Source organism: Phodopus roborovskii, unplaced genomic scaffold (assembly GCF_943737965.1).
Source record: "Phodopus roborovskii unplaced genomic scaffold, PHOROB, whole genome shotgun sequence".
Classification (NCBI taxonomy): domain Eukaryota; kingdom Metazoa; phylum Chordata; class Mammalia; order Rodentia; family Cricetidae; genus Phodopus; species Phodopus roborovskii.
In genome coordinates, this window is record NW_026126482.1 from 8034117 (window position 1) to 8054006 (window position 19890).

Genomic DNA, 19890 nt, shown 5'->3' on the forward strand with positions numbered 1-19890 from the left:
TCAGAGCCACTTCAGCTAAAAACTGTGCCTACCCTGTCACCACTGGAGTGAAGGAATGCACACACCAAATGATGACAACCCTCAAGGAGAAACACAACTCCTCAGCAGTAGAAAGCCTTGGTTGTGACTGATTCAAATACAGGATTACTAGGTAGCATTAAAACAAACAAAACCCAAACTCTCCAGGCACATGCCTGTTGTCCTAGATGGAGGAAGAGGCAGAGGAGGAGGATCAGTAGCTCACGGCCAGCCTTCTACATGACAAGTGTGAGACCAGCCCAGCTACATAAAACAAACTAGAACACAAAACCTCAACTTCTTCACACTCCAGGCTGGCAATGCTTGTGCCCAGGTCATTGCCACATGCCCTTATATTACTCTCTGACTCGACGATTTCAAATGTGTGTGTTCCCAGAGGGCAAGAGTGAGCGGCTCAACATGAGCTGCTAGGGACCCCTGAATCTAGACAAGGTGGTCTTGTGAGATGAGGGATTATGGCAGGTCAGCTCATTCATGACCTTACCCTTCACTTCTTTACCTGGTGATCTTTACCAGTTCTGACACAATGGGCTGCAGAGAATTCTGGAGAAACCGTTGAGGTGTCCTACAATAGGGAAGTGGAAAGCTGAGAGACCCCATCCTAGGAGCCCAGGCTAGGGGCAGGGGCCAGGACAGTCAGCTGATGGTGTGAGGATAGCAGCATCAACATGGCTGGCTATAAATCCTGGGTCTGAAGTTACAGCCTGGCTCACGGAACAAAGTCTTTATTTGGATGGCTGAGTGCCCAGGGGTTTATAAGACCTACCTCCACCCCTCTGTGGTACCCAACTGCATTAACAAGTGGAGCCTTTAGGGATACTTCTAGAATCCTTGCTCCACAGCTATGTGAAAAAATCCACTCCTAGTGGATTCTCCAGTCACAGAACAGCAGCAGGAAACTCTTGAGTTCAGGCCTGGGCCTTTTCCTCACACCAGTTCTCCAGTCCTCTTTCCTGGGCCCCCCAAATCTCCTTGAGGATGATGAGGGTAGGACAGCCCACAGCAGCCTGGGTGGGATAGTCTACTACACAAGGGCACAGAACTAAGGAACATAGCAGGCGGGAGGCTTTCTCACAGACCGGGACAGAGGACCTCTGATGGAGGACAGGAGCCCCCGGGGTGCTTCCCAGGGTCCCACTGGGCACTCAGGCCTCAGGTCCTGGCTACTGGAGATGCCTGCGAGCACCATTTGGGAACTGGAGAGATGGCAGCAGATGGCAGTGCTGTGAGGACTGTGGGTTCCAGGAGACTTCACGGTGGCAGGATCTACACCAGGCAAGCCTGCACACTGCATGGCAGCCACTGCAGTCTGCAGTCTGCTGCCCTGATGAAGCCCTCAGGGCAGCTGCAGCCTTCCCAGGAGCTGTCCAGAGCCCAGGGTGGTGCTCTCCTTTACCTGCAGGGACTTGCTCCAAACTGACCCTGAGAAGAAAGACAGACGATAGCACTGCAGGACAGACACCTCCTCAGGCCTTTTCAAGAGCCCTGTCTCCTCTATCATGACATGACATGTAGGGTCACATTCAAGAGGCGGGCAGGAGGAGCCTCACTCCGGCCCAGTCAGAGGCTGTCTGCAGCCCAATTTGGCCTCAGCCTCCATACTCTTGTAATATGAGAAAGGAGGGAGCCGCCGGGAACTGACTTGTGGCTGTCCCAATAGGCTGAGCAGGCAGAAACACCTTAGTCTTCTGCCACACTTGAGTCCTTTGGAGTGGGTTGTGTTTGCACTGGCATCTGGCTCATGGGTGACACCACGGTTTTGGGTGACCTGTAATTTGAGAAGAACAAAGGCACAGGGTGAGTGTGTGGCACGCAAGCTCAGCAGCATGTTCTAACGGTAGTACCGGCAGGTGGCCTTCCTTTTCCTGACAGCCACTGATTACTAGCCCATTGTCTCATTTCAACCTCATGTCAATTCTGCATGGCAAAGAAGAAAGCATTGTATACATGAAGCTCAACTCCAGAACACTTAAATGACTGGCTTAAACTGTTTCTTTAGAAATGTGTGAAATTTAGGACCCACAAAGGAGAGAAAACATGGTTTTTATTGTTTGTCCCCTAATTTGGCTTGAGTTGCTTAATACGATGATCTTGAGTTGCATTTATTTTCCAACAAACATAATTCCTTCTGTGTGAATGTGAGACAGAGGAAAGGAGGGGATGAGAAAGGAAGAAGAGAGAATGACCTTGGGGGTCATCCCTTAGACGCTTTCTATTTTTTGAGACAAGGTCTTACTGGTCTAGAACTTGCCAAGTAGGCTACTCTGGCCAGTGAGCCCTAGGGAATCTTCCCAGTGCTGGAGTTACAGGCACATCTTACCACATCTGGCTTTATTTTTGTGTTTTTGACACAGATTTGCAATTAGCCCAGGTTGACCTTGAATTTCTGATCTCCCCTTGTCTCTACCTCATAACTGCTGGGATTACATGTCTGCACCAGGCCCAACTGCTTAGCTCCTGACTTTGTTTTTTTTTTTTTTTTTTTTTTTTTTTTTTGGGGGGGGGGAGTTCTGAGTCAACGTTTCTCTATGTAGCCTTGGGTATATAGCCCTGGTCCTATACTAGAATTCAATCTGAAGACCAGGCTGGCATCGAAGTCATAGACATCACTGGCCTCCTGATTGCTAGGACTAAAAGTGTACCACCCAGCAAGAAAATTGATCTGAGCAGCAAACTTATTTATAGTGACACTTCACACGCTGCCTCTGACCCTTACATAGCCTTGAGGTGAGGCAGACTAATGAGCTCCATGCGGCAGGAGGGGAGGGAGGAGAGCAAAGTGGACAGTTTCAGCTGCAAGGGTGGAAACCTTTGTTTAACTCCAAGTAGCTATGTGGCCCAGGGCAAGCCACGCAACCTTACGACGCCAGGTGAAGGAGATGCTCTGCTGGAACTCTCCCTGAGGGTTTAATGAAATGGAACTGTTCAATAAGTGTAGTTTTACAGAAATAGTAGACACTGAAAGAGGTTTATTGAATTACCCAGGTTTCAATAGTAAACAAACCAGAGCTATCTTCCCTTCCTTCCTTCCTGGTGCAGTTTGTGAGCTTCTGGGGGCAAGCACATGGCCAGGTCTCTACCCTGGGGACCCCCAATGTCAGATTCCACCCACAGAGGACTCCACCTGCTCTAATGTGGGACATAGCTCCTGTCCTACAGAATAAAAAGACCAAGCTCGACTTGAAATCCCACCAATCCCCACCCTGGAAAGCTTCACCCCCCCCCAAGAGACACTATATACACCCTGTTTTCTGCTCAGTTCTCTGCCATTTCTCACCTGAGCAGAGGCAGCCACCCTCCTGGGTTTTCCCCTCCCAATAAGCCTCTTGTATGAGGTTTGTTATGCGATGTGACTTTGTGGTATTCCACTAAGGAAATCACTTGTGCATCTCTACTGAAACTCATCCTCGTCTACCCACACACTAGAGGAAACCCAGGAGACAGCGCCCATTAACTCAGTTATCTCCTGTTGACTGAGAAACCCTGATTCCTGCTGAAGACTCTTGAGTTTCAAAGGCGATTACTCACTGGTTCTTGTGTTTGAAGCCACTGACGTGAGCTTGGTACTGTTCTATGGAGTTCAGCACTATCTTACAGGTCTTGCAGGGGTAGCCCTTCCCAGCTGAAACACACATCAAAATGCAGAGTCAGTTACCCAGCAGGAAGAACTGGGGGGGGGCACACAGAAGCCCTCCTGAAGACTGAGGGTGGAGCTGAGGGGCACAGAACATCTAACACTGTACCCCCTTATTCTCATCAAGTAATCCCAGTTCCTAGTCCAGCAAACACCAGACTGAATAAATGTTACTGAATAAATGAAGAGTGACAGAATATAAGCTGCTGAGATGGCTTGGTGGGGAAAGAAACTTGCATCCAAGCCTGATGACCTGGGCTCAGTCCCCATGACCCACGAGGTAGAAAGACAGATCTGACTCCTCCAAGTTGTCCTCTGACTTCTCCGTGTGCATCACCCTCAAATAAGTAAATCAATCTATAATAAGGAAGGACCACAGAACAAAGGTGACTTACTTTGCTTAGTGGCCTCATCAAGGGTGCCCCTTCACTGAGAGAAGTCCTGGAAGGCCCGCTCTCCTCAGGCTCGCAGTGACAGTAGTTAGGGAATACGGCCTTGTGCCATATGGCTCCAGCAGTGAGTCAGGACTAAGAGGCTGTCCAGACTGGAACCCTGGCTCTATTTCATGTGTTGTGGCTAAGTCCTTTTCCTTCCAATGCTTAGCTTTTCACAACCATAAACTAATTAATTATACTACCTTATACTCATAATACTTAGGATAAAATAGCTGCATCTTGGGATTTAATTTTTTTTTTTTTTTCTGAGTGGTGGTGGCACACACTTTAATCCCAGCACTCAGAGGGCATAGGTAGGTGGATCTCAGTGACTTCAAGGCCCACCTGGTCTACCCGAGTTTTATTGGTACTTGCGAGCCACCTGATGCGGTTGCTGGGCGCGGTTGCTAGGCGCAGGCCCTCTGAGTGCAGAGTGGTGTCAGCTGCTGAGCCAGCTCTCATCTCAAGTTGTAGATTTCATTTTTGAAATGAGATCTCACTGCCTGAACCTGATGTAGCTCTTGCTGGCCTTAAAGCGATTTTACTGTCTTAGTCTCGAGTGCTAGGGTTATATATGTATCACTACTTCAGGCCAAAATGTCTAACATGGTCACGTATTGCCTATAATTTCTTTTGAGATCATATCTCAGGCTAGGCTTCAACTTTATCTTCTCCAGTCTCACCTCCCAAGTGCCAAGGTTGCAAGCTTGCACTACCACACTTGGCTTATTTCACATACTGTATAATGCAGCACACACACAACTTGAAAACCCCTCCTGTCCTGGCCCTGGCACCTCTGAACCATGTCACCTTCAAATCTTAGCTCTGTCGTGAGGTCACCTATGCACACAGCCGCCCTTACTATTAACCGTGAGACCACAGGTCAGCTGTTTAACCTCTGATCTCCTTGTGTAGCTTCTCAAGATTTTGGGTTCCTGATATATAAAATAGGGTTATTGTTAGTATCAGCCTCAAAAGGTTAAAATGCTTTTTAAAAACAGTATTTGAGTTGGGCATAGAGGTGCATGTTTTAATCCAAGCACTTGGGGAGGCAGAGGCAGGTGGATCTCTTCGAGGACGAGGCCAGCCTCGTCTATAAAGTGAGTTCCAGGACAGTTGGAGCTGCATAATAAAACCCTGTCCCCCAAAACAAAACAAAGGATAAATAAAAAGTATTGGTAAGGGGAAGGAGGATTATTAAGAACAAAGAATTCTGATATGTATGTATGAAAATGAAAATGTCATAATGAAACCCACTACTTTGTAGGCCAAACCAAAAAAAAAAAAAAAAAAATCCTTTGTTTAGTTAGATAGGGTCTTATGTAGTCCAGGCTAGCCTGGACTCTGGATGTAGCCAGAGCTGGACTTGAACTCCTGGTCATCCTGCTCACATCTTTCAAGTGCTGGGATTATAGGTGATAGGCAATATGTGAATCACATGTAACTCAATTGATCTTCAATTTTCTATGCAGCCAAGAATGACCTTCCTCCTTCACCTTTCAAGTTCTGGGATTCACTGCAGCTTTGTAGTATGTTTTGAAAATCTGCAAAGTCTCAGGTTTTGCTCTTTCTTTTTCAAGATTGCCTTTGCTGTTGGAGGTCACGTGTGACACCATACATATTTAGGATATTTCTCTACTTTTATGGAGAATGTCACTGGCATCTGGATCGGAATTATCCCAAATCCTCAAATCACTGACAGTATGGATATTTTAGTATTAATTTTAGCAACACAGGACATGTCCCCATTTTAGAGATGGTGGTGCCTGTTTGCTTATTGTTTTGTGAGAGGCCATGTAGCCCAGACTGACCTGAAGATCAGTAAGAATGTAGCTCAGATGAGCCTTGAACTTGAGACAATTCTGCCTTAGCTATGTGAGTGCTGGGATTAGGCAGCAACCACCTCTCTTAGCCACTTACTAGAACTAACATACTGATTATTAGTGTTTCATGGGTACAACTGTAATATGCAGCAGAGAAGAGAAACACAGCAGAGGCCCCTGGGTAGGAACACAGACCAGAACTAGACTGAGGCAGATAATCTTCTTACCCAATTGACAGTCTAACATTCATTGAGATCAGATTTCTTTCACATCCTTTACAATTAATTATCTCAGTAATAAATAGTAGTAACTGTAAATAGTCCTACATTCAAAATTTTCCTACAGGTCAAGTTGACCATGTTACAAAATGTCCACATGAGTTGAAGTATTTTTTAAATGGCAAGTGTTAAGAAATAAGGAAGGGCTAGGTATATACTCAGGGGTAGAGCACTGGAGAAAAATAAGAAAGGCCATCTCCCCACTCAACAACAAAGGATATTCATTTGATGACAACACTAAGGGGAAGGGGTGACTCACAGGTAAAGGCACTCTGAAGCCTTGGTCAGAGATCAAAGGAGAAAAGGCAGTGTACCTGGAAATGTCACTTTTGGCCCAGGCTGATTTTATCATGGATCGCTTTCTCATACTGCACATGTTTAAAAGGTTGGGAAGACTCTAGTTCAACACGTTATTCTGGATGCACACATGGATGCATGTTGCATGTACTGGGTACAGTATTCAGTTGAGCACTGTGCTGTGACCTGATGTAGAGGACCGTCCAGAGAAGACAGGTTTCCCGTGGGAAGCTAAAGGAATAAGACAGTGAGTGGCCTGTTCGGGCCGCTTCGGCCTCAGATAATACTCTTCTGGGAAGAAAGGAGTCAGTGCTCATACTCAGCTTCTTAAGATGCTGCTGTGACTGAGCTAATGCTAAGCATGGTGCACACTCCTGCACGCAGCAGCTAGGAGAGGAGGCAGGACAGTCAGGAGTTTGTCATCTGGGGACACACAGCTAATCTGAGCCAGCATGTGCTACATATGAGACTGTGTCTCAGAAAACAAAACAAACCCTAACCCTAAACCAAACTAAAACACCTGCAGGTTATATCCACAGCAAGAACAATAACCTTGCTTCATTTGTTTATTTAATTGCTTATGTGTGTGCACATGTGCCTACTCCTGATCCCCCCCCCCCAGTGTCTAACTCCCAGGTGCTGGGATTACAGCTGTGCACTATTGTGCCATGGGTACGTGGTTCTGCTAACTAAAGCCAGGGCTATGTGTGTATGTTAGGCAAGCACTCTACCAGCTGAGAAACATTCCCAGCCTCAAACACACTAATGGGAAGGGCCCTGAATTATTTCCCATGATGCCAGGTGACACTCTGAGGTTAAGGAAGCTAGAATGGCCTCCTCCTTCACTACGACTCCCCAGGGATACAGGCAGGTCTCAAAGGCTGAGGAAACAGAGATATCCTAAGGATGCTCAGACTTTGGTAGAGGCTGTTGAGACCTTCAATCAAACAATGTGGATCTTATCTAGGGATTGAAATCAGAGGTGAAGGCTAGAGAGATGGCTAGGTAGTTAAGAACACTTGCTGTTCTTCCTTCCAGAGGACCCGAGTTCAGGTCCCATCAGGTGGTACAAACATTTCATCCTTTGGTCTCCTTGGCCATCTGTGTACCACAGATACACAAATAAAAAATTTAAAAAATAAATCTTGAGCACTCAGGATGCAAAGACAGGAAGATCTCTGTGAGTTTGAGGTCCGCCTGGTCTACAGAGTGAATGCCAGGACAGGTTTCAAAGCTAGACAGAGAACCCTGTCTGGAAAAACAAAAAAAAAAAAAATTTTTTTTTTTCCTTTTTCTGTGTAGCCATGGTTCTTAGGCCAGGCTGAACTTGAAATCAGATCTGCCGCCCTCTGCCTTCCTTGTGCTGGGATAGTTTATTTATTTATTTATTTTTATACAGACCAGTACTACCTGCCCAGGGGGTTGAACTATCTACAATCTTTTTTAAGCCAGGTGGTGTTGATCATGCCCTATGCCTTTAATCCCAACACTCACAACCAGCTCCAGGACAGCCAGAGACACACAAAGAAACCCTACCTTGAAAACAAACAAAAAACCCAACCCAAACTATACACTCCCCCCCCCCGCAAGATATAACTGGCTCTTGAACATGTGCAAGGTCCTGTATTTCATGCCCTGCACTGAAATAGAGCTAACAATAACAATATTAAAAACACAAATTTGGCTTTCCATTGTTTTTTTTTTTTTTTGATTTCTCTGTGTAGTCCTGACTGTCCTGAAGCTGGTTATGCACACCAAGCTAGCTTCATACTCACAGAAATCTCTGCCTCTGTCTCCTGAGTACTGGCTGAGATGAAAGGTCTGTGCCACCACACCTGACTTCCACGTCACCACAGCAGCGGTGCTCAGTGCTCAGCACACTCTTCAGCTGACCGTGGCCGTCTTTGGATCTTACTGAACTTCCTGCTTGTTCCCCTGCATCCCCTCAAGACAGGTTCCCACTACATATCCTAGACTGTCCTTGACCTTGTGATCCTCCTGCTTTAGCCTCCTGAGTGTTGGAATATACACCAAGCCTAGCTTGCTTGCCTGCTAGCCTTCCTCCTGTGCTTGCAAACTCTGCTTTAGAAGATGCGGGAAGCAGCACATACTTGGGTAGTCCAGGGAGCTCCAGCGTCCAGTCCCTGAGCCAGCTGAGTGTGAGCCGTGCCCTCTCACCTGGTAAGTCAGAGACAGCAGGGTCCGCCAGCCGCCCATAGTGCGCCATGAGTTTGAGCTTAGTCTCCTGCTTCCTGTGTCTCTTGCCCATATAATGTTGCTGAGCCATGGCAGGGTCGTTGAAGGTTGAATGGCAGAGGCTGCAGAATTTGTCTGGGTCTAGCATCTCTCTACTCTGGTGCAAGGCTAAGGTGGAGGCCACAAGGAAAGGGTTTGTAAGGTGTTTCGACAGAGCTGCGGTGAGAGAGTTCAAATAGAAACAATGAAAAACCACCCAGAAGGTGCCAGGCTTTTTGTATGCTTGAAGTGAAAGGAAGGCAGCGTCACCCACCACACTTGGAGACGTGGCACTGCCCGTGAGACTCATACCGCAAATGCCTTCTCTAACTGGGAAAGGTGGCAAGAGCTGAGCGACTGCAAGGAACAACTAACTTGTTTGCCAGCTTTAGGAACATGAGCCTGAGGTTTTCACACTCGAAGAAGCTCTGAACCTGTGCTATCCAGTTGCCTGATTGTAAAAGACCAAGCAAACATGCTTGCAGTCTCTCTGGCCCTCAGAAATTCTTGGAATTTCAAAGTGAGTAGGATAAGAAGTGTGAATATTTCATTTCCATGCTCAGTATACCTCCGTTACAAGCTGAAGTAGACACTCACTCTGAGTCCATACAGAGAGTCAGGTAACCAGATTAAGAACTACTTTTATCATTCAATCATTTATGTATGTATGTATGTATGTATATATATATATATATTTATTTATTTATTTTTGTATTTTTTTTTTTTTTTGAGAAAGAGTCTCACTATGTAGTTATGTACCTCTCTGGCTGGCCTACGATTCAAGATGTAAACCAGGCTGGGACTGAAGTGTGTGCCACCACAGCTGGCAGAGATGCCTGTTAAGACTACACTAAATTCTAGGCAATGTGAGGGAGAGAGACGGTGCAGTAACAACTACACATTTTGTACATGTGTACATATAGCTTCCCTTTTGGTTCTCGGAAGTACTCCAGTGAGGTGGGTATTTTTTTGCTACACTTCAGTAAAAATGACTTGCTCAGATCACTAAGTTAGGGAGAACCCTGGACTGTGTGACCCTGGAGCTGTCATTCTATGCCAGGCTCAAGAGTACCACAAGCAGGTCTGCAGGCTACCACTAATGCATCATCAGAAGACATTCCTGACTCTGCTCAAAGAGTTCCCCTGGTCAGGGGCTAGGGCAGGGTCCGTGGCAGAGTGCCTGTTGTTCACAGCATCCTTGTCAGGTAGCTCACACAGCCTTATCCAGTTGCTCTGGCTTATGCAGGCAAGTGTATACACATGTATGAATACTCTCTCTCTCAAAAATAGAAACAATCTTTTCTTAAAAGAGAAACCAGCTAATAGAGTCTGGGATGGGCATATGTTTGAGCCTCTCCTCATAGGTCAACATGGGATGTTGAAAGCAGGCCATATAGATGCCTTTTCAAAGCAGGAGCCATGGATGTATGTGTGTACATGTTTGTGTACTCATAGGTGGGTGTAGGTGGGTGTTTGTGTGTGTGTGTGTGTGTGTGTGTGTGCATGTGTGTGCCTAGGTGTCCATGTGTACATGTGTAGAGGTTAGATGACAACTTTGTGATTAGGTTCTTTCCTTTTATCTCCATATGGGTTCTGAGAGTCAGACTCAGGCTCCCAGGATTGTGTGGCAAGCACTGTGATCGACCCACTGAGCCATCTTGATGGCCCAAGGTTATTCTTTAAAACATACTAGAGGGTGGGACTGGAGAGCTAGCTCAGTGGTTAAGAGCACTGACTGCCTTTTCAAAGGAACGGCTTCCACATGGTAGCTCTCAAGTGTCTGCAACTCCAGTCCTAGAGATCTGATGCCCTCCTCTGTGGGTACTGTACACACATGGTGCAGATATACAGGCAGGTAAAACATCCATATACACAAAAATAAATAAATATTGTTTAAAAAATACTGGAGGGAAGTAATACAGTGAGCTGCAAAGCCAGAGGAACTGTTTAATGTTTTCTATCAACAACTACTTAAAATATGCAAAGTGTGTTCTCCAGGGATAACTATTGTATTTTTATAACACAAAGAAAAGGAGAGAGGAAAATGAAAAGATTCAGCATTACAAGACCCATCTAGTGGTTTGTGTGACTGCTAAAAATACCTATAAAAAGTTTGCAGGACCTGGAGGAGTTTTTTATCATCAAAGACTTTAATTGTGTGTCTGTGTGGTCAATGCACATGAGAGCAGTGCCCGTGGAACCCAGAGGCGAGGGAGCCTTCTGGAACCTTCTGGAGCTGGGGTTACCAAGGGTTCTGAGCTGCCCCACAGAGTGCTGGGAACCACACTTAGGACCTCTGCAAGAGCAGAACACACTTAACTGCTGAGCCATCTCTCTAGCCCCCAACATGAGGAAATATACTAAATGAAATAAAAAAGGAAGCTGAATATATTATACAATATGGTCATATCAATGTTAAAAGATTTTTGTGTAATCTATATAAATATACTGGCATTTAAAAATGTCACACACACACACACACTCACACGTATACATGACAGCATGTCATGTAGCATATGGATATATTTGTCTGCTTATTCCTTTAAGTCAGGGTCTCACTCTATAACCCAGGTTGACCTAGAACTTGCTTGTAGCCCAGGATGGCCTTAAACTCAGCAATCCTCCTGTCTCAGCCTCTCGAGTGTAGAGATTATAAGCACTGGCAACAGTGCTCTCCTTAGAAGTAGGTTTTGGGTGGCATTTTACTTGCTTCTCTGAATGTTTTGCATATTGAACTAGAATTATTCATGTATGTGCATTATTTTAACAGGGACAGAAAATAATGTAGTCTATGCTTATAAGCACATAAACGTGGAGTCAACCTGGTGAACGTAAAACAAATACAATGCAAACAGATATACGCATACACACAGTGCACAAGTCTATGTAAGAGCAATAGTACTCTAGAAGGTTAACAGCACTTTGAAAGGTAAAATCATGGAAATTTCTTTCAATTTACCTTTATTTTCTACAGCATGCATGTTTCATTTTATGTTAGACAAATGTTTAATTTCAGGGTTAGAGTTATAATAAACCCATGAAGTAATATGAGCATATGCTTAAACTATAAGGCTGAAAAGTAATAGCAGGATATAAACAGTTGATGCACTAATTGCAACAGTTGAGAGTGAATGTGGAAAATAACTTATTGCTCAGAATAGAAATATCGGGAAAAGGCATGTTCCACAGAATTTTCCCATTTGTGGGAAGCTAAGTCTGTGACATTACAAATTCAGTTCTTAAGATAATTTTCCTTGGCCTAATGTTTATACATTAGAGTTGTTACCAGCTCTCACTTTATAGGTAAAAAAATCAATCAGTCCTCATCTAAGTTAACAATTCAACTATAAGCAAGGTCAATGGCACGCTCTAGATTAGCAGTTCTCAATCTGTGGGTCTCAACCCCTTTGGGGGGGTGGGTCGAATAACTTTTACAGGGGTTGCTTAAGACCATCAGAAAACAGATATTTACACAATGGTTTGTAACAGTAGCAAAATTAGTTATGAAGTGGCAACAAAAATAATTGTATGGCTGGGGATCACCACAGCATGAGGAACTATAGAGTTGCAGCATTAGGAAGGCTGAGAACTGCTCTAGATACTGGCTTCCTGATCAATGACTGCATTTTATGAGGGGATTTCATTCACTGGCTTTTTAATGGTGATATCAACAGTAACAATAGCTGTTGTTTAGTGAATATCTGATGTAGCCTAGACTTTTTGGGAGGCATTTGCCTCTTATTAATTTTTTGGGTGCCATATAGGCCAGGCTGGTTTCAAACTTGTAGCCAAGGATGGCATTAAACTCCTAATCTTCTTGCCTCCACTTCCCAAGTGCTGGGGATTTGAGGTGTGTGCTATTACTCCTGGCTGTCCAGTGCCTTTAGTATTTATCATCACAAGCTCCAGAAAGCAGATGGCACTGATACTTTATAGGTACAGAGACTCAGGCACAAATGGTTAAGTAAAAGTGCCAGGACTTAAGTCTGTGCTGTCCTGACTTCAAAGTCTATATAATCTATTGTTTCATTCCCTGAATAATTAGATTTGGATATGATTAGAGTATGTAATTGTGAGTAGATTTTTTTCTATTCTGTCTTTAAAACCTTCTAAAACACCATTGTCTTGTTTCAGTGATGCAGTGAAACAAAGATCAAAAGTTCCATCAATAGTGCGGTTGTGGTCCAAATAGAGCACAATCACACACACACACACACACACACACACACACACACACACACACCATAGAGAGGGAGAGAGGGAGAGAGGGAGAGAGGGAGGGGGGGCGACATCGATCAAAGGCCTCTCACTTTTGACTAATGGCAGCTAGCCTGGGGTAAAAACCTCAGGATTCAAAATGAAAGTGAAGGCTGGTCCAACAGTGACAGGATAACGGGCTAATGGTGAAGTCAGTTGTGGGGAGTGGAATCATGGCAGCTGCAAACAGCTTGCTGGACAACATAGCGTGTCCTGCTTTGAAGGCTAGCCCCCACCTTGAGAGCAGGCAGCTTTTGTAGGTTAAAGTGAGCAGGGCATAACCTGAGCCCATGAGAAAGATGGGGAACTAGCAGTCAACTAGCAACACTTAATAAATAGTAGGAGCAGGTGGGTAGTAGTGGGAGAGGCAAGTGACAGAATGCTCACAGCATGTGTTGGCCTTTGGCGCTCCTGACTTAACAACTACTGGTCAGGACGAAAGCCTGGATTAAGAAACTTCTACAGAAAGCCTGCTAGAACAACACAAAGAAAATAAAGTGAACCCAAGTCTGAGGCCGAATCTCAATGAAGCAGGGTCTCACGTAGCCCAGGTTGGCATCAAACTCCCTATAGCAGCTGAGGATGACCTTGAACTTCTAACTTCCTGCCTCTACCTCCAGAGTGCTGAGATTACAGGTGTGCACCACATCTGGCTTATGTAAGGCTGGGGATGAAAGCCAACCATTTGTGAACATTAGGGAAGTATTCTACCAACTGACTTACATCCCCAACTCTTATGTGAAGTTTTCAGGGCTCTTAAAAGCAACCTCTCCAAGTCTGAGGCCTCGGTGAGCATTCTGGAAGCACTGCCATTGGTGCCCTGAGGACAGGAGGGGTCCCAAAACACTACTCAGGAAACCAGTACCTGCCCCCTTAGTGGACTGCTGCTTCAGCTTTAAGTTCCTGGCGTGGGTCTTCCCCAGGTAGTGCGACTGTGCCACCACAGGGGAGGAAAAGGTCATGTTACAGACGGGGCAGCAGTGGTTCTTGTCTTTGCTTCTGCTGCTCTTCTGGGTGGGAGAGAGAACACAGGTCTGATCACGCCACTGCGCATCCCAAAAGCCTCCAATGGTTCCCCTGCCCGTGGGCTGGTGGACAGTTACGACCCCTGCACACACTAACCCAACACACCTTTAACAGTCTTCTCCAGCTGCTTCAGGTCAGGTTCCAGGCATGACTTCCCATTTTATTCTGGTCCTTCCTTGCTTCGCTTGGGTTATCCCTACTGTCTAAAATGTTCTTCGACCTTCCTGTCGGGTATTAGGTCTGCTATCAGCCATTCAATGATTTTCACTTAAAAGAAAAAGACTGAACAGCCACTAAGCCCCCTCCTATGTACACACAGGAACAATGAACCTCGCTCCTCATCTGTATTCCCAGAGTCTATCGGGTTTCTATCACAGCCAGGTGCGGACAACTTGACTTATCTTTGTTACCTATCCTGTACTCTACAGTGCTGAGCACAGTACAAACCCAGGGCTCTTAGAACACGTACATCACCAGGTTCCATTTGTTACTATGGTTATGCTAGAAAGTGTTTTACTCTTCCCGAAAAGCCTGTCCTTTGTTCATCAACATTTCCAACCTTCATACTGCGGATGTTGGGGTTAGTAATTCCTAGCTGCTGGTGGGTGCTGTGGGGTCATCCGAAGCACTGAAGTGCAAAGAGGAGAAATGGCCTTTCCTCTCGGGGTCCAAGCCATCACGGCCACTAGGAAGTGCTTTCTGGAAGGGAAGCAAGACCCCTTTAAACCACTGGCCACTTAGCAGGAATGCAGTCTGGAGAGTAACCTCCTACTTATCCAGCATTTCCTGGGGACTGGAACTTTACCTCACAGCACTCAAGAGGCAAGGTAATCTCCACTTTTTCAGTGGTCAAGTGACTTGCTCAAGGTCACCCATCAAGTTAGAGCGTCTTGTCTACTATCCTATGATGGATGTAACTTCCATACTTAAGACAGTCACAGCACTCAAGGAATCAGGGCTTGTTCCACTGTAATTCTTATAGTAATTCTGATTAAAGGAGGTATTTATTTTCCTTGATTGTTCAGCCAAATGCTGAAAGTTTGCTTCCCCCACAGCTCAAGAAATGAGTGCCCAGGCTTCCCTCTACAGTCTCTCTTGTCCTGCTTCAGTAACCCTCTGGGTGGCAAAGCAGAGCAATAATGGTTCCATTTACTGAACCACTGTGTATGACAGGTTCAGGGTCTGGTGCTGTTTTATAAGATCCCCCTGCCTCTACCTCCAAGTGCTCGGTCACATGTGCACACCACCACGCTCAGAGGCATTCTTGTTTTTAACAGAGGAAGGAATCAAGGCTCGGAGTTATAAGACTTGCCCAAGTTAGACAATAGGGCTGGCCGAGACTGGCAGCCAAGTCAGTCTGAATCAAAGCCTGTGTGTACACCACACCAACCTGCTTGAGAAGCAAGCAGTCTCAACAAGGCAGTGTATTACCTGATCTGAGTCTAGCTTCTTCACGTCCCCCTTTGGGGTCTCCATTCCATGGATTGCTAGGTATCTTTTCACTTTGTTGGCATGTTTTTTGCTCTGCAAGAACCCAAAAGAAAGATCAAAGGTAGCTAAATGCCATTTCACAGAGGAGGCAGCCATGACACACCAGATTCTCACCTGACTTCTCACAAAACTTCTGAGAATGAGAAAATGAGGGAAGAAAACTCATTTTCTGAGTTCCTATTATGAGCTATCACATTTAACCTTCAACAATCTATGCGAACACTGCTATCTTATACATGGAGAAGCTCAGGCCACACATGGTGAAACTGCTTGCAGAGAAGATGACATAACAGGGCTGGAGAGATGGATGGCCCAGCTGTTAAAGGCTAGGCTCACAAACAAAATACAAGATGATATAACAGAGTTGGATTCAGACTCAGATGTATGTATGTATGTAAAGCCAAAGGTCATATTTTCTGACGTACAGAACAATCTACATATAGTAATCCTGATTTGGATGGGAGAGATGAGATTCACAGAAATTAAGTTAATTTCAAGCCCCAAGCAGACATGCATGAAGGTAGCTATGGAAGAATCAGCAATCACTGTGTAAGGCAGGAGAGGAGAGGGCTTGGCACTGGCCCAGAAGGCAAGTGCAGTAGAAATGGCCTACCTGATAATGTGCCAGCTTCTGGGACTCAGAAATCAGCATGGCACAGCAAACTTTGCACTGGGTGCTGGTGAAGAGACACTGGTTCTTCTGGATCATGTGCTCCACTACAGAGGGAAAAGAAATGCAAGTTGACAGATGCGACCTCAACAGCACCTTCTCAGATATAATGGAACCATTCCAACACATGTACAGGCCTCTCTCCTCCTTGCAAACCAATGCACTATTACTTATTTTATATAGGCCAATGCTCTTTACCCATTCACACACTGCTGTGAGGAGACGTGAGGCTGTCCTGTGCTGCCCATGAAATCCTGGCTCAAGGAAGGGATCCTTCCGCCTTAGGAGATGTGACTACAGGCTCATACTACCATGCACTCTGGAGTCCAATCCCTGGGGTCACATGGTAGAAGGGAAAAACCGACTACCACAAATTGTTCTCTAACCTGCACATGAGTGCCAGGGTACCCATGTGCCCATACAAATATACATAAATGCAATAAAAAAAATAAGGAAGCTAGCCAGACATGTGGTACATGCCTTTAATCCTAGCATTCTATGAGTATGAGGCTGGAGCCTTGTCTACACAGAGTTCTAGGTCAGCCAGTGCAACACAGTGAATCACCCCTAAAAGAAGATAATCTTAACATCATATCTGAAATACAGGATTTGCAATTCTATAGTTTTGAGTTCAACCTGATTTACATAGTGAGCTCCAGGCCAGCCATGGTTAGATACTGAGAGCCCCCTCCAAAAGAAATTTCTCAGAAAGAGGTCCAAACTAGAAACTATCCAGATATTCCAAATAGCAAATGTACAAACAAATATAATATGCTAATACAGCAGATTCTTTTTTTTAAAATTTGTTTTATTTTTAGGCTCATTGATATTTTGACTGCACATATGTCTGTGTGAGGGTGTGTGAATGTCTGTGTGAGCCCTGGAACTGGAGTTACAGACAGGTATAAGCTACTATGTGGGTGGTGGGAATTGAACCCATGTCTTCTGAAAGAGCAGCCAGTGCTTTTAACCTTAACCACTGAGCCACCTCTTTAGCCCTAGCAGAGTTCTATTTAGCAATAAAAAGAACACACACTGTGACTTGGTTAAGCCCCCAAAACATGCAGAGAGAAGCTAAACACAAAAGACTGCCCATTGTAGGGTTCTGTTTGTTAGAGATGCTGAGGAAAGGCACATCTGTGGAGACAGAAAACACATTAGTGTTACCGAGGGCAGGCGTGAGAGGAGATTCAGTGGGAAGGACCAGAGATGGACACTACTTGAGATGACGGAAATATTCTAAAGTAGAATTGTGGTTGCGACCACACAAGTCTCTACTTTTAATCCCTGACTAGGGGCTGGTGAGATGGTTTGTTGGGTAAGTGAACTTGCCACTAAGCCTGAGGGCCTGAGCTTGATCCTCAGGACCCAGGTGGTGGGAGGAAGGAGAGAACTAATTCCTGCAAGTTGTCCTTTGACCTCCATACACACACGATGGTGCATGTGTAAGCATGCATGCCACACTCTCTCTAAACAAATGTACAAAAAAATTAAACCGTTGAGTTGGGGGCTGCAGAGACAGCTAGTCAGTAAGAACATGTGTTGGTCTTCTAGAGGACCTGAGCTAGGTTCACAGCACCCATGTTGGTTCACAACTGTCTGTAGCCCCAGGACCAAGGGATCCTATGTATCTGTATGTACTGACATGGACACACACATATACATAATTAAAGTAAACGGTATTTTAAATCACTGAGTGGTACACTATGATGGTTGAATTTATGATATGAAATTATAATAGTGGAGGTGCTGCAAGGAAAAAAGTGGGTGGATGTAAATGCTGCAGGTATGTGAGACTAGGAAGTGATAGGGAAATTGACTGGGTTGTAGTATTTTTACATATGTATTATGCTCATGCATGTGTATCCAAATAGTTCATTAAGCAGCTGCTGTGTTCTCCGCTTCAAGGTTCAGTCCAGGGCACACTCTTCCTATCTCCAAGGCCACCTCCTTTTTGTGTACCCCAATTCTTAGATATCCCACAGCGGTAAAGAGCAGTTTCTGCTTTTGTAGAGAAGCAGGATTCAGTTCCCAACACCCAAATGGTAGCTCATTATGGTCTGTGACTCCAGTTTCAGGGGACATGATGCCCTTTTCTGGCCTCCTTGGGTGCCTTGCATGCACACACATGAACGCATGAACACACACAGACACACACACACACACACACAGGCAAATGGTCATCCCATAAAGTTTTAAAAAATCTTTTAAAGAAAATTTAAACACGTCTTCCTTGCACATGGTCAGAAATGTCAGCTTCATCCAGGGCGAGCAGGTCACAAACATATTAAACTTTCCAAAACTAGTCTTCTGAGCAAGCACACCAACCAGGGCAGAAATCCAGATTCTCTGCAGAAGCCTGATTAGCACAGAAACCCAGATACACTTCTTGTACATCTGGGTTAGCATTAAGTAGCTGGCTCTGGAAAAGACTGTTGGAAGAGGCCAACTCTTCCTGCTCTCCTCCATCCCCTTATCCATCCAGTTTTGGGTCAAACAAAGCCATCTGTTAACTTCAGCTCAGAAGTGAACCCCAAACAAGTCACTGTTCTCCAGCACTCTGCATCCGTGTGAGATGTGGCATCTGGAGTCAGACAATTGCCCAGGCCAGTTTCCCCAACTCCTGGATCTCCTCTTTGGAATAAGGGTTTGGCAACAGACTCATAGAAATATGGTATTGCGAGTCATGAAATACGGTATTGCAGGGTATGGTGGTGTAGGCCAGTAATGCCAGCACTAAGGAGGTGAGGCACGTTCAAGGCTACTCAGGTCTACCAAGAAGGAAATAATGACAAGCCAGGACACAGTCCTCAAGCTCAGAGGAAGCTGGGATTTCAAAGCTCAGACCTCGCTGTAGGGAGGTCGGTCACGAGTTTGAGAGGCGTCACAAAATAAATAAAGATAAAGTAAATTGAATAAAGCCAAGCAGATCCGTCAGAACTGTAGGGCTATGAGAGGGAAGGGAAGCAATATTGGGGGTGTGTAATTAAGGACAGATAGGAGTGGCAGCGGGCTCGGCTAACGGGTCAGGCTGGGAAAGTCCTGTCGATCTCCAAGAGCAAGACCTGGGATTTGGGGGAAACTGCCCTCGTGTGGGTGCGAAAGGAGGGCGCAAAAACTCCGCAGGGTAGCGAGTGTCGAGGTCCTGCACCCTCCCCGAGAGCGAGTTTGGAATGGTGGGACGTCGCGCAGAGGCTGGCCCGCGCCGGGCAGTGACAGGCGGCAGGCCGCCCCGCCCCCGTGCCCGGCCGGAGCCCCCGACTCACCTTCCTCCCTCCCCGCCGGCTGCGCGCCGGACACAGCTGCCAACAGGAGGCGCGCCCCCTCGCGGTCGAAGCGCACTGCGTCCGGTTCCCGACCCTCCTGCTCCTCGGAGCTGTTGTTCGGTCCGGCCCCTCCAGGCTCCGCAGCCTCAGTAGCACCAGGCGTGGGACACTCCATCTTTCCCGCAAGCCTCGCCGTTGGAGGGCTGCGCATGCGCCCGCCGCCGCGGGCGGTGGGGGGGGCGGGATTAGACCCGGCCAGCAAGTCTCGCGAGGTTCGGGCTCCGCAGAGCACGTTGGGGCGGAGCCCTGCGGCTCGTTTTGTTTTGGTCCTCTGCGGGCTTGGATGGCGGAGCTGGGCGAAGGGCGGCTGCTGCTTGCTCGGGGCGCTCGTCTTTGCTCACGGCGAGCCGCTGACGGGCGCTTCTCATTTCTTTTTGTTA

At 46.1% G+C, this 19890-nt stretch overlaps 1 protein-coding gene across 3 annotated transcripts; it reads right to left on the bottom strand.

Annotated features, from left to right (window-relative positions):
* Positions 1-676: 676 nt before the first annotated feature.
* Znf346 (zinc finger protein 346) lies at positions 677-19684 on the bottom strand. 3 transcript variants are annotated; one of them, XM_051194238.1, is made up of 7 exons: positions 19451-19684; positions 16128-16231; positions 15455-15547; positions 13863-14007; positions 8684-8869; positions 3568-3661; positions 677-1807 (listed from the first exon to the last, which is right to left on the bottom strand). In XM_051194238.1, exons 1-7 carry the CDS (start codon positions 19659-19661, stop codon positions 1720-1722), a joined length of 921 nt encoding a protein of 306 aa, XP_051050195.1. In that variant the 5' UTR covers positions 19662-19684; the 3' UTR covers positions 677-1719. The 3 variants fall into 3 exon arrangements, with proteins under 3 accessions (XP_051050195.1, XP_051050194.1, XP_051050196.1); XM_051194237.1 differs by having other exon boundaries at positions 8684-8917; XM_051194239.1 differs by lacking the exon at positions 3568-3661 and having other exon boundaries at positions 1686-1807; positions 8684-8917.
* Positions 19685-19890: the final 206 nt, after the last annotated feature.

Excerpts from the sequence above, each read along its gene's own strand:
- Znf346 (XM_051194237.1), bottom strand. The coding sequence starts at position 19,661 with ATGCGCAGCCCTCCAACGGCGAGGCTTGCGGGAAAGATGGAGTGTCCC. Across the intron at positions 16,232-19,450 it reads GCCGGCGGGGAGGGAGGAAG|TGGAGCACATGATCCAGAAG; the intron begins GTGAGTCGGGGG and ends TTCCCTCTGTAG. Across the intron at positions 3,662-8,683 it reads TGCTGTCTCTGACTTACCAG|CTGGGAAGGGCTACCCCTGC; the intron begins GTGAGAGGGCAC and ends TGTGTGTTTCAG.